General features: G+C 40.7%; 1 protein-coding gene across 1 annotated transcript in view; it reads left to right on the forward strand.

The window, feature by feature from the left end:
• Positions 1–17,959, forward strand: part of LOC122550328 (obscurin-like) — a 784,231-nt gene that overhangs the window by 612,418 nt on the left and 153,854 nt on the right. Inside the window, exons 87-88 of the mRNA XM_043691054.1 lie at positions 1,192–1,321; positions 6,138–6,240. Of these exons, the coding sequence (XP_043546989.1) occupies positions 1,192–1,321; positions 6,138–6,240 (233 nt within the window). The remainder of the gene's footprint in view (positions 1–1,191; positions 1,322–6,137; positions 6,241–17,959) is intronic.

Raw genomic sequence — 17,959 nt, forward strand, 5'->3', positions numbered from 1 at the left:
GGCTACCTTATAACTCTCAATCGCTCCAATTGAACCTTCACGCCTCATCTTTACATAGGCCGCCCGATTCCCTTTAACAAGGGATTCCAATTCCTTATTAAACCACGGCTCCCTCACACGACCCTTTCCTCCCTGCCTGCCAGGTACATACTTATCAAGGACACTCATCTTCCTCTATTTTGGTCATCCCTCTTAATTTTTTCCATGCCTTGACAATTGTTTTTATGTTTTTGTAATGTGTTCTGAAATATTCATGTAAACTGAGAATGCTGTATAAAGAACAAGTTATAATTTTGTGCACAAAATTAAAGAAAAGTTATTCATGTCATGGAAGTGGATCATTCAAGAAAATGAAGTAAAAGTTCTGACAAGCTTGGAATTTATTTTCAGTGGAATAGAACAGGTAAATAATGGATCTAATAATCTTCCAAATTGTAATTTAATAACATCCTAAAAACATCATAAATCATTTATTATCCCATGCTCATGTCTGTGTACAATAAAAACAAATAAATGTATCAACCGATTAAACAGTTGTTCCTTTTATACAGGATGCTGTAATGGGTTATATTTCTAATGATACCACTTTAAATTGATCATGTCTTGGGTGGGTATGGGGCCGTGTAAGTATAGTGTGAAACTAAATCCATAGTGATGCAATAAAGCTACCCTCGATCAAGAATACAGCATTATCTCAGGGCAGCACTGTACCATTTTCAGAAGGATAGCCAAAGGTCTGTGATGGGCTAAAAATTTAGATTTGAATTGTTTTTATTTCTCTAAAGACTCTCTATGGAATAGTGAATAACTAATGAATTACTATTTGAACACTAAGTGGTGGGGTTAACATTACGTCCACAACTGAATATACATGCCCTTCCACAGAAACTACTTGGACCTATTAGGTCCATAACTGGCTGCTCCAAAATGACATCTGATGGATGGCTATAAAAGCAACTTTTCATTTAAGGTGATGTGGGAATTTCTAAACAAAGCAAAGCCATATAGCTACAAGTGAGGGTGTGCTGGTTATTCTATTAGATTAATAGCTTCATTCAGCTACTGTTTGTGAGCTGATGGTTTTCTACATTGAACTGGGTTTTTAAATATTCCATTGAAAGCTTATATTTTTTTAAGTTTTTTTCAAATATCAATTAATTTGATTTACATTTAATTTTGTTTCTATTGAAGATGGAGTAAAGATGGTTCACCATTAACAAATAAAACAAAATACCAGACTTTCTATGATCCTCAATTTGGAGTTGCAGTGCTGGTCATCAAAAACACAGAAAAGAATGACCTTGGAGTCTATGAATGTGAAGTGAGTATGATGAAATAGAGTAGTTTTCTTCTCTATAAATAACAGGAAAGCCCTCCATTTTTATTCACCACCGTATTCAGTTTTGTTTTGGTTATGGGAGACTTCACACCAAGTATGAGCATAGAATTAAATGTTGCAAATGCATAGAAATCTTTCCACTCTAGTTTATTGTTTCACATTAGCAAAAGAAATTGCAAATCAATAGCTGTCACTGGGATTCCTGATCTCTGAGATAGAATTTTCTGATGTCACATTTGCAGCAAGTTTACAGCATCTTACCTGAAGTACATCTGACAAGATATTTGAATCATAAAGTACCATAACCTGAACAATTTGAGAGATAATGAGGGTATGTAATAAATGTATCACATCCATCATGGCTGACTTTAATTTTCATGTAGATTGGGATAGGCAGATTCATAGATGAGGAAGAATTCATAGTGTATTTGAGACGGTTTCCTAGAATGATGCAATGTGGATAAAACCACAAATCAAAGACATTTAGACAGGTACATAAATAGGAAAGATTTAGAGGGATATGGGCCAGATGCAGGCAAGTGGGACTAGTTTGGGTAACTTGGTCAGCGTAGATAAGTTGAAGCGAAGGGTCTATTTCCATGCTGTATGACCTATTTTGCATCTGGAGCAGTGTAATGACACAGGTTTACTAAATGACATCAGAGTAAAAGATTCCCTCAGAAACAATGACCATAATTTAGTATTCAATTTTAGATGGAGAAACTGGGGTAAGAAACAACTACGCTAAGCTTAAATGAGAGAAATTACAAACAAATGAAGACAGTGCTGGCTGGAGTGGACTAAGAGTTTATCAGCAAGGACATTTGACAATGGCAGATGTTTAAGAAAATAGTTCATGGCTTATAGCAAATATATATTCCAGTGAGGAAGAAGGATTCTAGGAAGGGGATAAGCCAACAATGGTTTACCAGGGAAGTTAACGATAGCAATAAATTGAATGTAAAAATATGCAATATGGTCAAGATTAGTGGTCAGCCACATAGAGGATTGGGACAGTTTTAAAAAGAAAAGAAAACCAAAAAAGAATGAAATAAACTTTGAGGGTAAACTTGCAAGTAATATCAACATAGATGCCAAGAGCTTCTTTAAATATATAAAGAGAAAGTGAGAAGCCAAAGTGAACATGGTACCTTTAGAGAATGAATCTGGGGAAATAATAATGGAGAACCAGGAAATGGCAGAGGAGTTGAATAAATACTTACATCTGTTTTCACAACAGAGAACACGAACAGCATTTTAAACTTACTGAATAAGTTAGGGGTAAAAGGAAATAAGTACAATACCTATCACTAGAGAAAAAGTTCTGGGAAAACTAATGCGACTAAAGATCAATAAGTTCCCGAGACCCTAATGGAATGCATCTTAGGATAAAAAAGGACGTAAATAGTAGATGCATCATCAAGGAATGGAAAATTGCCAAAGTGATACCTATATTTAAAAAGGGAAGGAGACAAAAAAAATGTGACTAAAACCTAGTTAGCTTAGCATCTATTGTTGGGAAAATATTAGAGTTTTTACAAAGGATGTAATAGAAGAGCATTTAAATATACATATATTGTTAAGTAGAGTCAGAACGGTTTTATGAAAGGGAAATCATGACTGACAAATTTACTGGAATTCTTTAAGGCTTAAGAGGAGTGGTTGAGTAGATTGAGCCTGTAGTCTTTGGAACTTAAAAGAATGAAAGATCACCTTATTGAAACATGCAAGATTCTTGGAGGACTGGACAAGGTAGATGTAAAAAGGTTGTTTCCTCTTGATTAGAATAAGGATGGCAAGATTCAGAAACGTTGGATGATGAGAAATTAAAAGCTTAGGCAAAAAGGAAAAAGTGGCAAACATAAGGTTTAGGAAACTGAATGCAGACCGTGTCCTTGAAGAATACTAAGAAAGCAGAAAAGAACTTAAACAACAAATTAGGAGGGTTAAAAAGGGCCATGATATATGTTTGACAAACAGGAGTAAGGAAAGTCGCAACCTTTTATACATATAAAAGAAGCAAGAGTTTAGCTAAGAAAGGGTAAGTCTACTCCAGGAAAAAGGAAGGACTGTATGTATGGAGCCAGAGGAAGTGGTTGAGGTCCTTAATGCATACTTCACATCAATATTCACAAAGGAAAAGGACATGGTAGATAGTGCATCTCGAGAGGAGTATGTTGATATTCTGGGGCTTGTCAGTTTAAAAAAGGAGGAGGTGTTGGGGGTTTTAAAAAGCATTAAGGTAAACAAGTCCACAGGACCTGATGGATCAATCCTAATGCTGTAGGAAGCGAGTGAGGAAATTTCGGCGATCTTGTACCAAATCTTGGCAGCCTGCTTAGTCACAGGAGAGGTCCCAGAGAATTAGAGAAGAAACAGCATTGTGCCTTTTTTTAAGAAGGGCAACAGGGATAATCCATGAAATTACAGTCCAGTGAGTCTTACATCAGTGGTAGGCATGATTTGGTAGGCATTAGCTTGGTGGAGCACTGCCACCAAGCTAAGTGGGACAGACAAGACAGATCTAAAAACTCAAGTCTGGGAATCCATGAGGCACTGTGAGCCATCAAGAGTAGCAATATGGCCCAATACAATCCACACTCAACCAATGCTATCAAGCCAGGAGATCAACCCTGGTTCAATGGAAAGTGCAGGAGGGCATGCCAGCTGCAACTAAGAGGGCCTAAAAATGACGTGTCAAATTAGTGAAGCAATCAAACAGGGCTACTTGTGTGATGTAAGCAGCAAATGACAGACCTAAGCAATCCCACAATCAATGGATCAGATCTAAGCTCTGCAATCCTGTCATATCCAGTTGTGAATAATAGTGGACAATGAAACAACTTACTGGAAGAGAAGGCTCCATGAATATTCCCATCCTCCATGATGGAATAGACCAACACATCAGTGCAAACGATAAGGCTGAAGCATTCACAATTTTAGTCAAATGTGCCTCCTCCGTTCGTCCCCAGAATCATTGATACCATTCTTCAGCCAATTTGTTTCACTCCATGTAATATCAAGAAATGATTAGAGGCACTGGGATATTCAAAAGCTGTGGGCCCTGACAACATTCTGCCGATAGTACTGAAGACTTGTGCTCCAAAACATTCCACACTCCTAGCCAAGATGTTCCAATATACTATTACCACAGGCATCTACCTGATAATGTGGAATGTTGCCCAGGTATGCTTCATCAGTCTACTCTTGATCATCAGTAAATGATGGAAGGTGTCATCAACACACAGCATCTGTTCAGCAATAACCTGCTCGATGATGTTCAGTTTGGGTCCCAAAAGGGCCACTCATCTCCTGATTTCATTACAGCTTTGGTTCAAACATGAACAAATGAGCTGAATTCCAGACATGAATTGACAATGACAGCCTTTGACATCACAACTGCATTTGACTGAATGTGGCGTCAAAACGAGAGCTAATGGGAATCAGAGAAAATGTTTCCAGATGGGAGTCATACCTGGCATAGAGAAAGATGGTTGTGGTTAATGGAGGTCAGTCATCTCAGCTGCAGGACATCTCTGCAGAAGTTCTTCAAGTTAGTGTCCTCGGCCCAAAAATCTTCAAATGCTTCATCAGTGATGTTCCCTTTATCATAAGGTCAGAAGTTCAGCACCATTCACGACTCCATAGATGCTGAAGAAGTCCATGTTTAATTGCAACAAGACCTGAATAGTATCCAGGCTTAGGTTAACAAGGTGCAAGTAACATTCACATCACACAAGTGACAGGTAATGAACATCTCCAATAAGATACAATCCAACGATTGCCCTTTATATTCAATGACATTACCATCACTAAATCCCCAACTATCAACATTCTTGGGGTTACCATTGACCAGAAGCTCAACGAGACTCACCACAAATGTCTACAAGAGCAGGTCATAAGCAAGGAATACTATACTGAGCAACTCACCTCACGACTCCCCAAGCTTGTCCACCCTACCATCTACAAGACACAAATCAGGAGTACTTTGAATGCTTCCCACTTCCTTGGATGGGTACAGCTCCAACAACATTCAAGAACATTTACACCATCCAGGACAAAGCAGCCATTTGATTAGCACCACATCTATAATCCTCTCCCTTCATCGCCAATGCTCAGTGGCAGCAGTGTACTGTCTAAAGGATGCACTGCAAAAATTAACCAAAGATCATTGTCAGCGTTTTGCAAATCCATAATCACTTCCATCCAGAAGGACAAGGGCAACAGATATATGGGAAGACCACCACCCAAAGTTCCCCTCCAAGTCACTCACCATCCTGATTGGAAATATATCGCCATTCCTGCACTGTTGCTGGATCGAATATTGGAACTCCCTTCACAACCCATTTTGTGTCTTCCTACAGCATGTGGGCTGAAGTGGTTCAAGACAGCAGCTCACCACCAAATTGGGATGGACAATAAATGCTCATCAGCCAGCAACACCCATGTCTCATAAGAAAATTTTAAAAACCCTCCAGCTTGATGTTTTCTGTTTCATTGGTGTGAATATTATGGAACTGCTGAATGCACTGGAAGTCATCATAAGAACATGTATAGGTGGAAGTCTGAAAGATTTTGGTTACAATGCAAATTCCAAACTCCCTGCTGACATTTAATTACCACCCATCTGGTTCTTTGTTTATGTTCTTCTTCCCTTCTATATGTCAATATGATGTACATCCTAACAAAAATTAAAATGCCTTCAACAATGCAGCTTCATAATGCAGAATACGTAATAAACAATGCCACCATTCTAGTTTATATTTATGAATCTGAGTTGTTGTTTTTCTCCTCCCAGGTTACTAACAAGCTGGGTATAGCCAGAGATGTTGCAGAGCTGTATCTTCAGGCTCCTGCTCTGATTCCAGAAAAGAGAGGAGACCAAGTTGTCATGATTGAAGGTAAGTTCCATCAGTAATTTCATTGTTTTAAATGTAGTTCTGGGAGCTCAATATTCAGAGAAAATCTTGTTCAGAAACGGTTCAGTTGTCCAGAAACGAGATTTTCATTTATGATAATTCATTTCTAGAATTCCTTGAATATAGCCAAAAATTATAAGGATGAAATTGATCATTTAGATTTTCAAAGGTCTGACTCACGCAGTGGCAGTCATCTTCTTAGCAGCATGGCTGGGTCTGCTGCACAAGAGAGGAGGAAAAAGAATGGCAGGGCTACAGTGGTTATGGCTTAAATTCTAAAGAGAAAAAAAAGGCATTTCTGCAGCCACAAAAGAGACTCCAGGATGGTATGTTGCCTTCCTCATGCTAGGGTCAGGGATGTCCATAAAGGACATTCTGAAGAGGGAGGGAAAACAGACACACATCGTGGTATATATTGGTATCAATAACGTGGGTAGAAAAAGGGATGATGAGCAGAATTTAGAGAGCTAGGACATAGATTAAAGAATGGTGATATGAATGAATATGGACAGGAGTTAATCCAGATGAGTGTGTTGTGGGAGAGATGATGCAGGAGGAAGGACTTTAGATTTCTGGCATGGTGGAACTGTACAAGGTGGACAGCTGCACCTGAACCAAATGGGGCCAGTATCCTTGTGAGGACGTTTGCTCGTGCTATTGGCGAGAGTTTAAACTAACTTGGCAGGGAAGTGGGATCCATAGAGAATATTCAGCAGGATGAGATGAACAAACCAAATTAGAAAATATAGCAAATGTGGAGTTTGCACATTCTCCTCGTGTCTGCGTGGGTTTCCTCTAGGTGCTCCGGTTTCCTCCCATAGTCCAAAGATGTGCAGGTTCGGTGAATTGGCCATGCTAAGTTGCCCATAATGTTAGGTGCATTAGTCATGGTGAATGTAGGGGAATGTGTCTGAGTGGGTCGCTTTTCGGAGTGTCGGTGTGGACTTGTTGGGCTGAAGGGCCTGTTTCCACACTGTAGGTAATCTAATCTAATCTAAAATGAGTCAAGAAGGCAAAGACATATAGGGCCAGTTAAGGCACAAGAAAGTTTGACAATTTTGCATGGTATTTATTTTGCTAGGAGTCTGACAAATAGGCAGATGAGTGAGGGCACAAATTAAAACATGCGGGTATGATTGCTGTTACTGAGAGATGGTTGAACGAGAGGCAGGTTTGGCAGGTCAGTATTACAGGATACAGGGTCTTCAGGTGAAGCAGGAAAGGAGGTAAAAGAAGAGGAGGTGTTGCAATTTTGATCAGTGCATCTATTTCAACAGTAAGGATAAATGACATCTTAGAAGGCTCCTCAAATGCAGCAGTATGGGTACAACTTAAAAACGAAAAGGAGCAATCACATCGCTGGGAGTTTAATATAGGATCCTGAAGCAAAGTGCAAAACCTAGTGTGCAGTTACAGTAGGTGAGAAGGAAGGTGAATGGAATTTTGGCATTTATTGCCAAATGATCAGCAAATAAAAATAGGGAAGTATTGCTTCAACTCTACAAGGCACGAGTGAGGGCACATCTGGAGTATTTTATACAGTTTTGGCCCTTTCAAGAGGGATGTAGTTGTGTTGGAAGCAATTCAGAGGAGGTTTACTAGACTGTTTCCACTGATAAGTTTGTCTTGTTAAAAGAGATTGAGCTGTTTAGACTTCACCTCTCTGAAATTTAGAAGAATGAAAGGAGATTTAATTAAGGTATATAAGAGATGCTAAAGGGGAATGACAGAGCAGACATAGTAAAGATGTTTCCTCATATTGGGCAATCTAGAACAAGAGGTCAGTTTTAGGAAAAGGTGTTGCAGATTTAAAAACAGACGAGGAGAAATCACTTCTCTCAAAGGGCTGTGGGATTCACTACCCAATTCACTGTCTATTAGATTCAAGATCGTCAACAAAAAGGACAGTGATAGGCCTGATCTCAAAGTTCTCAACTGGTGGAAGGCTGATTTTAATAAAACCAGAAATGATTTGATCAGAATGGACTGGGACCACATACTTCCAAGTGAATCTGTCTCGGAACGGTGGGATTCATTCGAGGAGGAAATATGGAGAGTACAGGACCAACATGTACCAATAAAGAAGAAGAGTGGGACTATCAAATTTTGTGAAATTTGGTCATGGAGGGATATACAGCCTTGGATTAAGAGAAAAAGAAAAGTTTCAGGCAGATAGTCAGGGCTCAAAGCAGCAGAAGCCCAAGAGGAGTATAGAATGTGCAAATGAAAAGTTAAAAAGATTAGGAGAGCAAAAAGGGTAATGAAAGGATACTGGCAGGTGAGAAAAGGAAAATCCAATGAGTACACTAAGGATAAAAGGAGAATCTGGAAAAGAGTAGGATCCATTAAGTGTCACATTAGTAATTTGTGCTTGAGTCAGAGGATATAGGTAGTTTTCTAAATGAATACTTTGGGCCAGTGTTCACTGGTGAGAGGGAGGGCATGGTTATAGAAATTGAGAAGAAGGTTTGTGATATCACTAAAGAAGTTAGCCTGAACAGAGAGGAGGCGTTCAATGGCCTAGCCGGTTTACAAGATAAATCTCCAGGGCTAGATGAAATGTACTCTGTATTGCTGAGTGAAGCAAGGGAGGAAATAGCAAGGGTGTTTACAAAGAGTTTCAAATTCTTTCTGGCCACAAGAGCAGTGCTGGAGGACAGCCAATATTGTGCCGTTATTCAAGAAGAGAGCAAGGGATAAACCATGAATTACAGGCCAGTCAGTATGCCTCGATGGTGGGGGCAATTATTGGAAGCAATTTATTTGCATTTAGAGAGACAGGGATTATTCAACAACAATCAGCATGGTTTTGTTAAGAGGAAGTCATGTCTGAACAAAATGCTTCGCTGATGCGTTAACAGATGAAAATTGACACCAAGTCAAAGACCCATTTGGAATGTTGACTAAATGTTTGGTCAGGTTTATGTGTAAAGGACTGTCACAAAGGGTCAAAGAAAAGTGGAGGCAGAGAATTTTAGGGAGAGACTTCAAGCCTATGCCTAGATGGCTGAATCCAAAACTCCACTCACTCAATTACAATTTGTAAATCCTGTAAAAGCACAGACAAACTTAAATAGTCCTAGAAGATTAATGGCAAAATTATCCAGAATAACCTGAAATCCAACTGCTGGAAATATGAATGGAAACAGATGCTGCCTAAATAATCTCTTGTGCTTTGACCAACAAATTGAAAGCACTTGACTCCATGTATGCCTGTGAACTGAAGGACAGGCAGGAGACTGGAAGAACATGCCAGCCAGGCAGCATTAGGAGGTGGAGAAATTGATGTTTCGGGTGTAACCCTTCTTCTGGACTGAGGGTGGGTATAGGGGGAGCTGCAGATAAAGTGGTGGGGGCAAGGTGGTGAAGTGGGATAGGTGATGACTGGTAGAGGGTACGACCTGGTTTGTCAATGGAAGGAATAAATCCGGTTGGTGGCAGGGAGGAGAGGAAGAGATGGGGAGGGGCTGGGAAGGGAGTTGGTGGATGGGAAGGGAGGTTATTTGAAATTGGAGAACTGAATGTTGAGTCTTCAGGGCTGTAGGCTGCCCAGACAGAAGATGAGGTGTTTTTCCTCCAATTTGCGATTTGGTTTGTTGTGGCAATGGAGGAGGCCAAGAATGGTCATGTCGGAAAGGGAATGGAAAGAGGAATTGAAATGGGCGGTGACTGGGGCACCTGCGGGCCTGGCTGCGATGATTGGCAAACTGTGCCCTAAGTTTACATTTGGTCTCACTGATGTAGAGAAGACCACATCAGGAGCACCTGATGTAGTAAACTAAGTTGGAAGAAAGGCAGGTGAAGCTCTGTCTTGCCTGGAAAGACTGTTTGGGGCCTTGGATGGAGGTGAGAGGGGTGGTGTACCGGCAGATTTTGCATCTTTTCCGGTTACAGGGGAAGGTAGCTGGGGGTTCAGGGAGTCGATGGGGAGAGTTGCACAAACCATGGACTATCCCAGGGAACGATCCTTGCAGAAGGCAGAGAGGGATGGGGAGAGGAAGGTGTTCTTAGTGGTGGGGTCTAGTTGGAGTTGGCAGAAGTGTTTAAGGATGATGCACTGGATGCGCAACACTGCCAAGCACTCATGTCTGAACCAATCACAGATTTACATGACTGGTTCAGTTTCTGGTCAATGTTGATTCCCCAGGAAATTGTAAGTGTGGATTTTAGCGATGATAATTCACTTGAATGTCAATGGAATGTGGTTAGATTCCCTCTTGTAGCAGATGATCATTATCTGATCATTGTCTGGCACTTCTGTAGTACAATTATTACTCTTCACTTCTCAGCCCAAGCCTGAGTGTCTTCTGGGAGCTGCTGCATATCGAGATGAACTCTTTCATTATTTGAAGAAAGGCAAATAGTGCTAAACATGCAATCATCAGCGACACCTAATCTTCTAATGGAGAAAATGCCATTGATAATTTTGATTTGATTTATTATTGTCACATGCATCAAGATACAGTGAAAAGTATTGTATTGAATGTTATCCACGCAAATCATACATTGTATAAGTACATAAGGGTAATAAAACAGAATGTAGAATCTAATGTTTCAGCTACAGAGAAGATGCAGAGAAAGATCATAAGAGACCCGTTCATAAGTAACACCACAGAAAAAGCTGTTTTTAAATTTTTGGTATGTGTTTTCAAACTTTTATATTTTCTTCCTGATGGAATGGGGTGGAAGAGAGTACAATTGGGGTAAGAGAGGTCTTTGATTATGTTGGTTGCTTTCGCGAAGCACAGTCATTGGAAGGAAGACTGGTTTTCGTCATGGACTGGGCTACATTCATAGCTATCTGTAATTTCTTGTGGTCTTGGGCAGACTGGTTGCCATACCAAGCTGTGATACATCTGGATGGAATGTTATCTGTGGTGCATCTATAAAATTTGGTAAAGGTCATTGTGGAAATGCCGAATTATCTTAGCCTTCTGATGAAGTAGGGGCATTGGTGTGCTTTCTTAGCTAAAGCATTGACATGGGTGGATCAGGACAGGTTGTTGGTGATATTTACTCCAAAGAACTTGAAGCTCTTGACCGTCTCCACCTCAGCACCACTGATTCAGACAGGCGTGTATCCTCCACTCCACTTCCTGAAGTCGATGACCAGCTGCTTCGTTTTGCTAACACTGAGGGAGAGACTGTTGTCTGTACACCATGCCACTAAGCTATCTCTTTCCTGTACTCTGTCTTGTCATTGTTTGAGATCCGACCCACCACCGTGATGCCATCAGCAAATTTGTAACTGGAGTTAGAGCAGAATTTGGCCATACAATCGTGAGTGTATAAGGAATATAGTAAGGGGCTGAGTAGGCAGCTTTATCAGGCACCTGTGTTGAAGATTATCATGGAGGAGGTGTTGTTACCTTTCCTGACTGATTGCAGTCTGTGGGTCAGAAAGTCAAGGATCCATGTTCAAGCAGGGAGCACAATCCCAGTTCTTGCAGTTTGGAGTTGGAATGGAACAGTTAAAGATGGTTGGTTCAAGAACACTAACCTAAGAAGCTCCTGCAGTAAAGACCTGTGTTATGGACCAGACCAAACCACCACAAAGTATATTAAGAAGATAGGGTAGACCCTAACTTAATTTCTTATTTTAAAGGTAAATATAAGGTACTACATTCCATATGCAATTTGATTGGTCAAATTACCAGATTTGAAGCAAAACACACTTTATTTATACCCTCTTGTTAAGCGTGATATGAAGGTGCCGGTGTTGGACTGGAGTGGAAAAAGTTTAAAATCACACAATGCCAGGTTATAGTTCAACAGGTTTATTTGGAAGCATTCTTGTTAAAGTATTTGATAGATTAGTTAGCTATCAAACAGTAATTGTTCCAATATAGTAACATTCCATAAACACACCCTTGGCAGTAAGGCAAATTCAGAAAACAGATTGTCTCACATGCAACTCCAGCAGCCCAGGAGGAAAAGAAATCAAGAGAATTCTGAGAAAGTCTAGCAGAGAGAGAGATATACTGCAGCAACAGACCCAGTAACAAACTTCAACTGAAAAGCTATGAAATTAAAAATCCTATTTCTGTGAGAGCTTGACCACGCTCATTCAGACTGCTTTTATTATTCCAACTTAAATAAAAACCCAAGGCTTCACAAGCTGTTTACTTCATTAGATTTCCAAACAGACAGCTCAACTTCTTAAAACCACTCTTTAAAAAAATCAGGACAAAATAACCTCTTAATGCCATAAAATTGTCACACCTGGGGCTGAAATGGTTGACCTCCAACACTCAGGAATGTTGTGCTAGGTAAGACAAGATAATGGAGTTTTCTTTCCAGTTCCCATTAGACACTTTTGTTTTACTAGGACACTATGATGACACTAAAATGAATGCAAAGTACAGTAGATGCTGGGATCTAAAACACCAGCAGAAAGTGCTGGACAGGCTGCAGAAGAGCCACAGTGGACATAAAACATCTAATGTATTTCTCTCTCCACCGATGCTACCAGAGCAGCTGAGTTGTGGGTTTTTTTTTTACAATCGTACTTTCTCAGTAGGGGCGATTTGGATCAAAGTCTAGAGTGTGTGGCTGGAAAAGCACAGCAGGTCAGACAGGATCCAAGGAGCAGGAGAATTGACATTTCAGGCAAAAGCCCTTAATCAGGAATGAGGTTTTCCAGCAGCACACTCTCGACTCTGATCTACAGCATCTGCTGTCCTCACTTTCTCCTGCTATTTGGATCAGGACCATCTCTCAACTAATTTCCTTCAATTTAAGCCAAAGGGAGCAGGAATTTAGGATACTTGGGTCTGCAGAAACCAAAGGAGAAAATCTAGTACAAGAAGCTAGGATGCATTGTTTAACCATGCCCCACTCCCACCCCCACTCAAACCTCATTGAGGAGAGGATTTGGTTTCTTGGTTACACCATAATTAAGAGCTTTACAAGCAGAAAAGTGTTAGGTGACCACCAGGAAGACTAGTAAGCAGAGGCAGGTAGTGCAGGAGTCCCCTTTTGCTATCCCCCTCTAAAACAGATATACCATGTTGGATACTGTTCGGAGGAGCATGGCCTCTAAGGGGAAAGCCGCAACGGCCAAGTTTGTGGTAACACAGTTGGCTCTGCTCCACAGCAGGTGAGGAAAAAGACAAGGATAACTTCAGTGTTAGGTCTCAATTGCAAAGGGAACTGACAGGTGGCGCCGTGACAGCAAATGAGACTCTCAAATATTATGTTGCCTCTCTGGTGTCAGACCAGGAATGTCTCAGGGCAGCTGCAGGGCATTTTGAAGGGGGAAGGTGAACAGCCAACAGTCATGTTGGTACCAATAACATGGGTTTAAAAAAAATTGCGGTTCTGCAGCAGGAATTTAGAGAGTTAGTAGTAGATTAAAGAGAAAGACTGTTAAGGTTGTAATCTCCAGATTACTTCCAGTGCCACATGCTACTGAGTATAGGAAGATAGGTCAGCTGAACATGTGGCTAAAGCAATGGTGTAAGAGGGAGGGTGTAGTGATTGTAATGAGGCAGCTGAACATCATAGAATATGAATTCCTTGATTAGGGCTGTTAATTTGGGCATTCTGGCTGAAGTATAAAAAGTGGAGTGTTAGATATTCTGGCACTCTGATAGCTGGTCTGAAAATGCAATACTAAAGTCAAGGACTGTTCATGTGTAAATAAAGTGTGACTTGGTGAGGAGATGCTGACTTCTGTGGAGCTATTTCAGGGGGCTTTAGATATTTGGATCATTGGGACAGTTTCTGTGTAGTGGGACCTGTACAAGCTGGATGGGTTGCAGCTGAACGAGAACGGGTCCAATATTGTTGCTCAAGGTTTGCTCGTCTGTTGTGGAGATTTTAAACTAATTTGGCAGGGGGATGGTGAACAGAGTAAAGACAGAACAAGGTCCAGTCAGATGTAGAAGGAGTGCTAGGATAGTCAAGTCGGCAGAGTAGACATGGGCAGGTTAAGGGACATGGGAGGTCCAGAAAGCTAGATTGTATCCAAGTGCACGAGCTTGACTAGTAATGTGGATGAATTTACAGCATTGATCAGCACGTGGGAATATGGATATTGTTTCAGTTACTGAGACATGGTTGAAATAAGGACAGGACTGGCAGCTTTTCATTCTAGGGTATGTAAGTTTCAGGCACAATAGGTGGAGGACGTAAGAGAGGTGGGGGCATTGTATTACTGATAAAGGAAACCATCACTGCAGTAATGAGAGAGAATGTCCTCGAAAGCTCTTCAAATGAGACCTTCTGGATAGAGTTTAGAAATAAAAATGGGGTAATTGCCTTGCTGGATTATACTACAGTCCTCCCAACAGCCAGAGGGAGATAGAGGAGCAGACATGTAGGTAAATTACAGAAAGGTGTGAGAGAAACAGGGTTATAGTTGTAGGGGATTTCAGCTTTGCTAACATTAACTAGGATTTCCTGAGTGTAAAAGGATTAGACGGAGTGGAATTTTTGAAGTGCTTCCAGGAGAGCTTTTTATGTCAATATAGAGATGGTCTTACTGGAACAGGGCAGTGCTGGACCTAAAACTAGGGAATGAAGCCAGTCAACTGGTTGAAGTTTCAGTTGGCAAGTGTTTTGGGGATAGTAACCATAGTTTCAAAATCATTTTGGAATGGGAAATGGGTAGTGCAGAGGTTAGGTGTCTAAACTGGAAAAAGGCCAATTTCAATATGATTAGATATGATTTGGCAAAAGTAGACTGGGAGCAGCTACTTACAGGCAAGAGGGAAAATTGGAGTCTTTTCGAAGTAGTATGGTCAGAATTCAGGACCAGCATGTTCCTCTAAGATTGAAGGACAAAGGCAGCAAGTTTATGGACATCAAGAGTTTGATAAAGAAAAAGAAGGAAATTTGACAGGTACAACACATGACGAACAGAGGAGGCATTTCCAAAGAGTGTGTAGGGGTTGCCTATAAAAGAAATTAGGATAGCAGAGAGGGGCCACAAAATATCTTTCACAGATAGGAAAACTGCAAAACCTTTTATAAATATATAGAACATAGAACATTACAGCGCAGTACAGGCCCTTCGGCCCTCGATGTTGCGTCGCCCTGTCATACTAATCTGAATCCCATCCCACCTACACTATTCCATGTACGTCCATTTGCCTGTCCAGTGACGACTTAAATCACTTAAACTTGGCGAATCTACTACCGATGCAGGCAAAGCATTCCATACCCTTACTACTCTCTGAGTAAAGATATTTTAAGAGTATTACCAGGGAAAGACTAAAGGGGCTGCCTGTGCACGGAAACAGTGACAGGAGTGAGGTCTGAAAAGAATACTTTCTGAGAAGAGAAAGACATTTGTAGTCAGAGATTTCAGTTAGGATGGGGAGATCCTTGAACATCTTTAAGATTAGTAAGGATGAGATATAAAATGTTTTATTAGACATAAAGATATTCCCAAGGCCTGATGAGATGCATCCCAGACAGCTTTGGAAGGCAGGGGAGGAGATTGCTGGGCCCCTGGCGGAGATGTTTAATACTTCGCTAGCTACAGATGAAGTGCCAGATGACTGGAGAATAGCTATTGTATTTCCTTTGTTGAAGAAGGAATAGGCCGGACAATTATAAACCACTTAGGCTGATGTCGTTGGTATGGAAATTATTGGAAAAAATTCTGAAGGAAAGGATTAATCAATACTTGGAAAGGCAAGGATTGATCAATGATAGTTAGCGCTGATTTGTTAGAGGGGGTCCTGTCTGACTAATTGAGTTCTTTTTTAAAGGGTTACTACAGTTAGTACAGGCTAGTGCAGTTGTTGTGGTTTTTATGGACTTCAGTAAGGCCTTTGAGAAGGTCCCACATGGAAAGCTGGTCCAAAAGGTAGAGCCCTTGGATTCCAAGACAAGTTGCAAACCGGATCTAAAATTGGTTTGCAAAAAGGAAGCAAAGGGTGATAGTGAAGAATTATTTTGTGTTTGGAAGCCTGTGACCAGCATTGTACCACAGGGATTAATGCTGGTACCCTTTCTGTTTGTCATATACATTGACAACCTGGATGTGATTGTAGAAGATATAATTAGTAAGTTTGCAGATGACGTGAAAATTGATGGAATTGTTCATAGTGAGGAAGACAGTATGATATTGATCAGCTGGTAAACTGGGCAGAGCAATGGCAGATGGAATGTAATCCTGCTAAATGTGAGGTGATGCATTTTGGGAGGTCCAATAAGGGAAGGATATACAAAATGAATCGTAGGTTCCTGCAGAGTACTGAGGAACAAAGGGACATTGGTGTACAAGTACATAGATCCCTGAAGGTGTCAACACAGGCAGACAGGGTGGTGAAGAAGTCATATGGGATGCTTGCCTTCATTAGCCAGGTTATAGAATATAGAAGCAAAGGAGACTAGTTCCAATTTTTTAAACATTGGTTAGGCCACATGTGGAATACTGTGTGCTGTTCTGATCACCCAGTTGGAAAGATGTGATTGCACTGAAGAGGCTGCAGAGGAACTTCACCAGAATGTTGCCTGGGCTAAAGTCTCAGTTACGAGGGGAGACTGGATAGATTAGGTTTGTTTTCCTTGGACCAGAGAAGGCTGAGGGGAGATCTATTTGAGGTATGCAAATTTATGAGAGAGTAAAAATCACACAACACCAGGTTATAGTCCAACAGGCTTAATTGGAAGCACACTAGCTTTCGGAGTATTGCTCCTTCATCCAAATCATAGACAGTAGATTGAGAATATTCTCCCCATGGCAGATGTGCCTAAGAAAGAAGGGCAGAAGATCTAGATAAGGATTAAATGGTTTCGAAGGGATCTGAGAAAATGTATTTTCACCCATAGTAGAAGTGTGGAACATGGTGCCTGAGAAAGTGGTGGAGGCAGGTTTGCAACATTTCAGAAGCATCAGGATGTGCACATAAAATGCCAGGACATCTGTAATAGTCTATGCGCCAAGTGTAGTAAATGTGATTACTGTAGTTTGGTGTTTGTTGACCTGTGGGACCAAAAGCCCTGTTTCTATGCTGTACAATTCTAAAATGAGACAATTTACATTTTAAATAAAGGTATAAATTTCATATCAGGAAATATGCAATTGTGGTGGTTATATAAAGGGCTTAAATCACAAAGCTAAATATACTAAAAAGAAATTCTAACATTCATATTTTTTGCAAAATAATCCATACTTCTACTTAAATATGTAGTCTTTGGGGTTCAGGTAGACCCACAATGATGTTATAGAGTTTTAGAAATGTACCTTCCAGGATTTTGCAGCAGTGAACAGACAATTCCCATTTAGGATGGTGTTTGACCTGTAGGTTCAAATTTCTGGTTCAGTTTCTGATCAACAGGGGACTTGAGGGTGGTGGTGTTTTCAGGCCTCTACTACCCTTACCCTTCTTGGTGGTAGAGATTGCAGGTTTGTATGCTGCAGTGTTAAGAGCCTTGCTGAATTTATTTTTATTCCTTCATGAAATTTAGGCTTTGCTGGCAGAGACAGCACTTATTGTCCATCCCTAGGTGATGAGCCGCCTTCTTGAACTACTGTTGTCCATTTAGTCAAGGGACACTAGCAATGCTGTTAGGGACAGAGTTATAGAATTTTGACCCAGCAACACTAAAATGGTGATACATTCCTAAGTCGGGGTGGCGTTTGGTTTTTGGGGGCACCTCTCGATGGTGGCATTCTCATATATCTGCTGCCCTTGTCCTTCTAGATGGCAGGGATTCTGGGTTTGGAAGGTGCTGTGTAAGGAGC

This window comes from Chiloscyllium plagiosum, chromosome 5, assembly GCF_004010195.1.
Source record: "Chiloscyllium plagiosum isolate BGI_BamShark_2017 chromosome 5, ASM401019v2, whole genome shotgun sequence".
Classification (NCBI taxonomy): Eukaryota; Metazoa; Chordata; class Chondrichthyes; order Orectolobiformes; family Hemiscylliidae; genus Chiloscyllium; species Chiloscyllium plagiosum.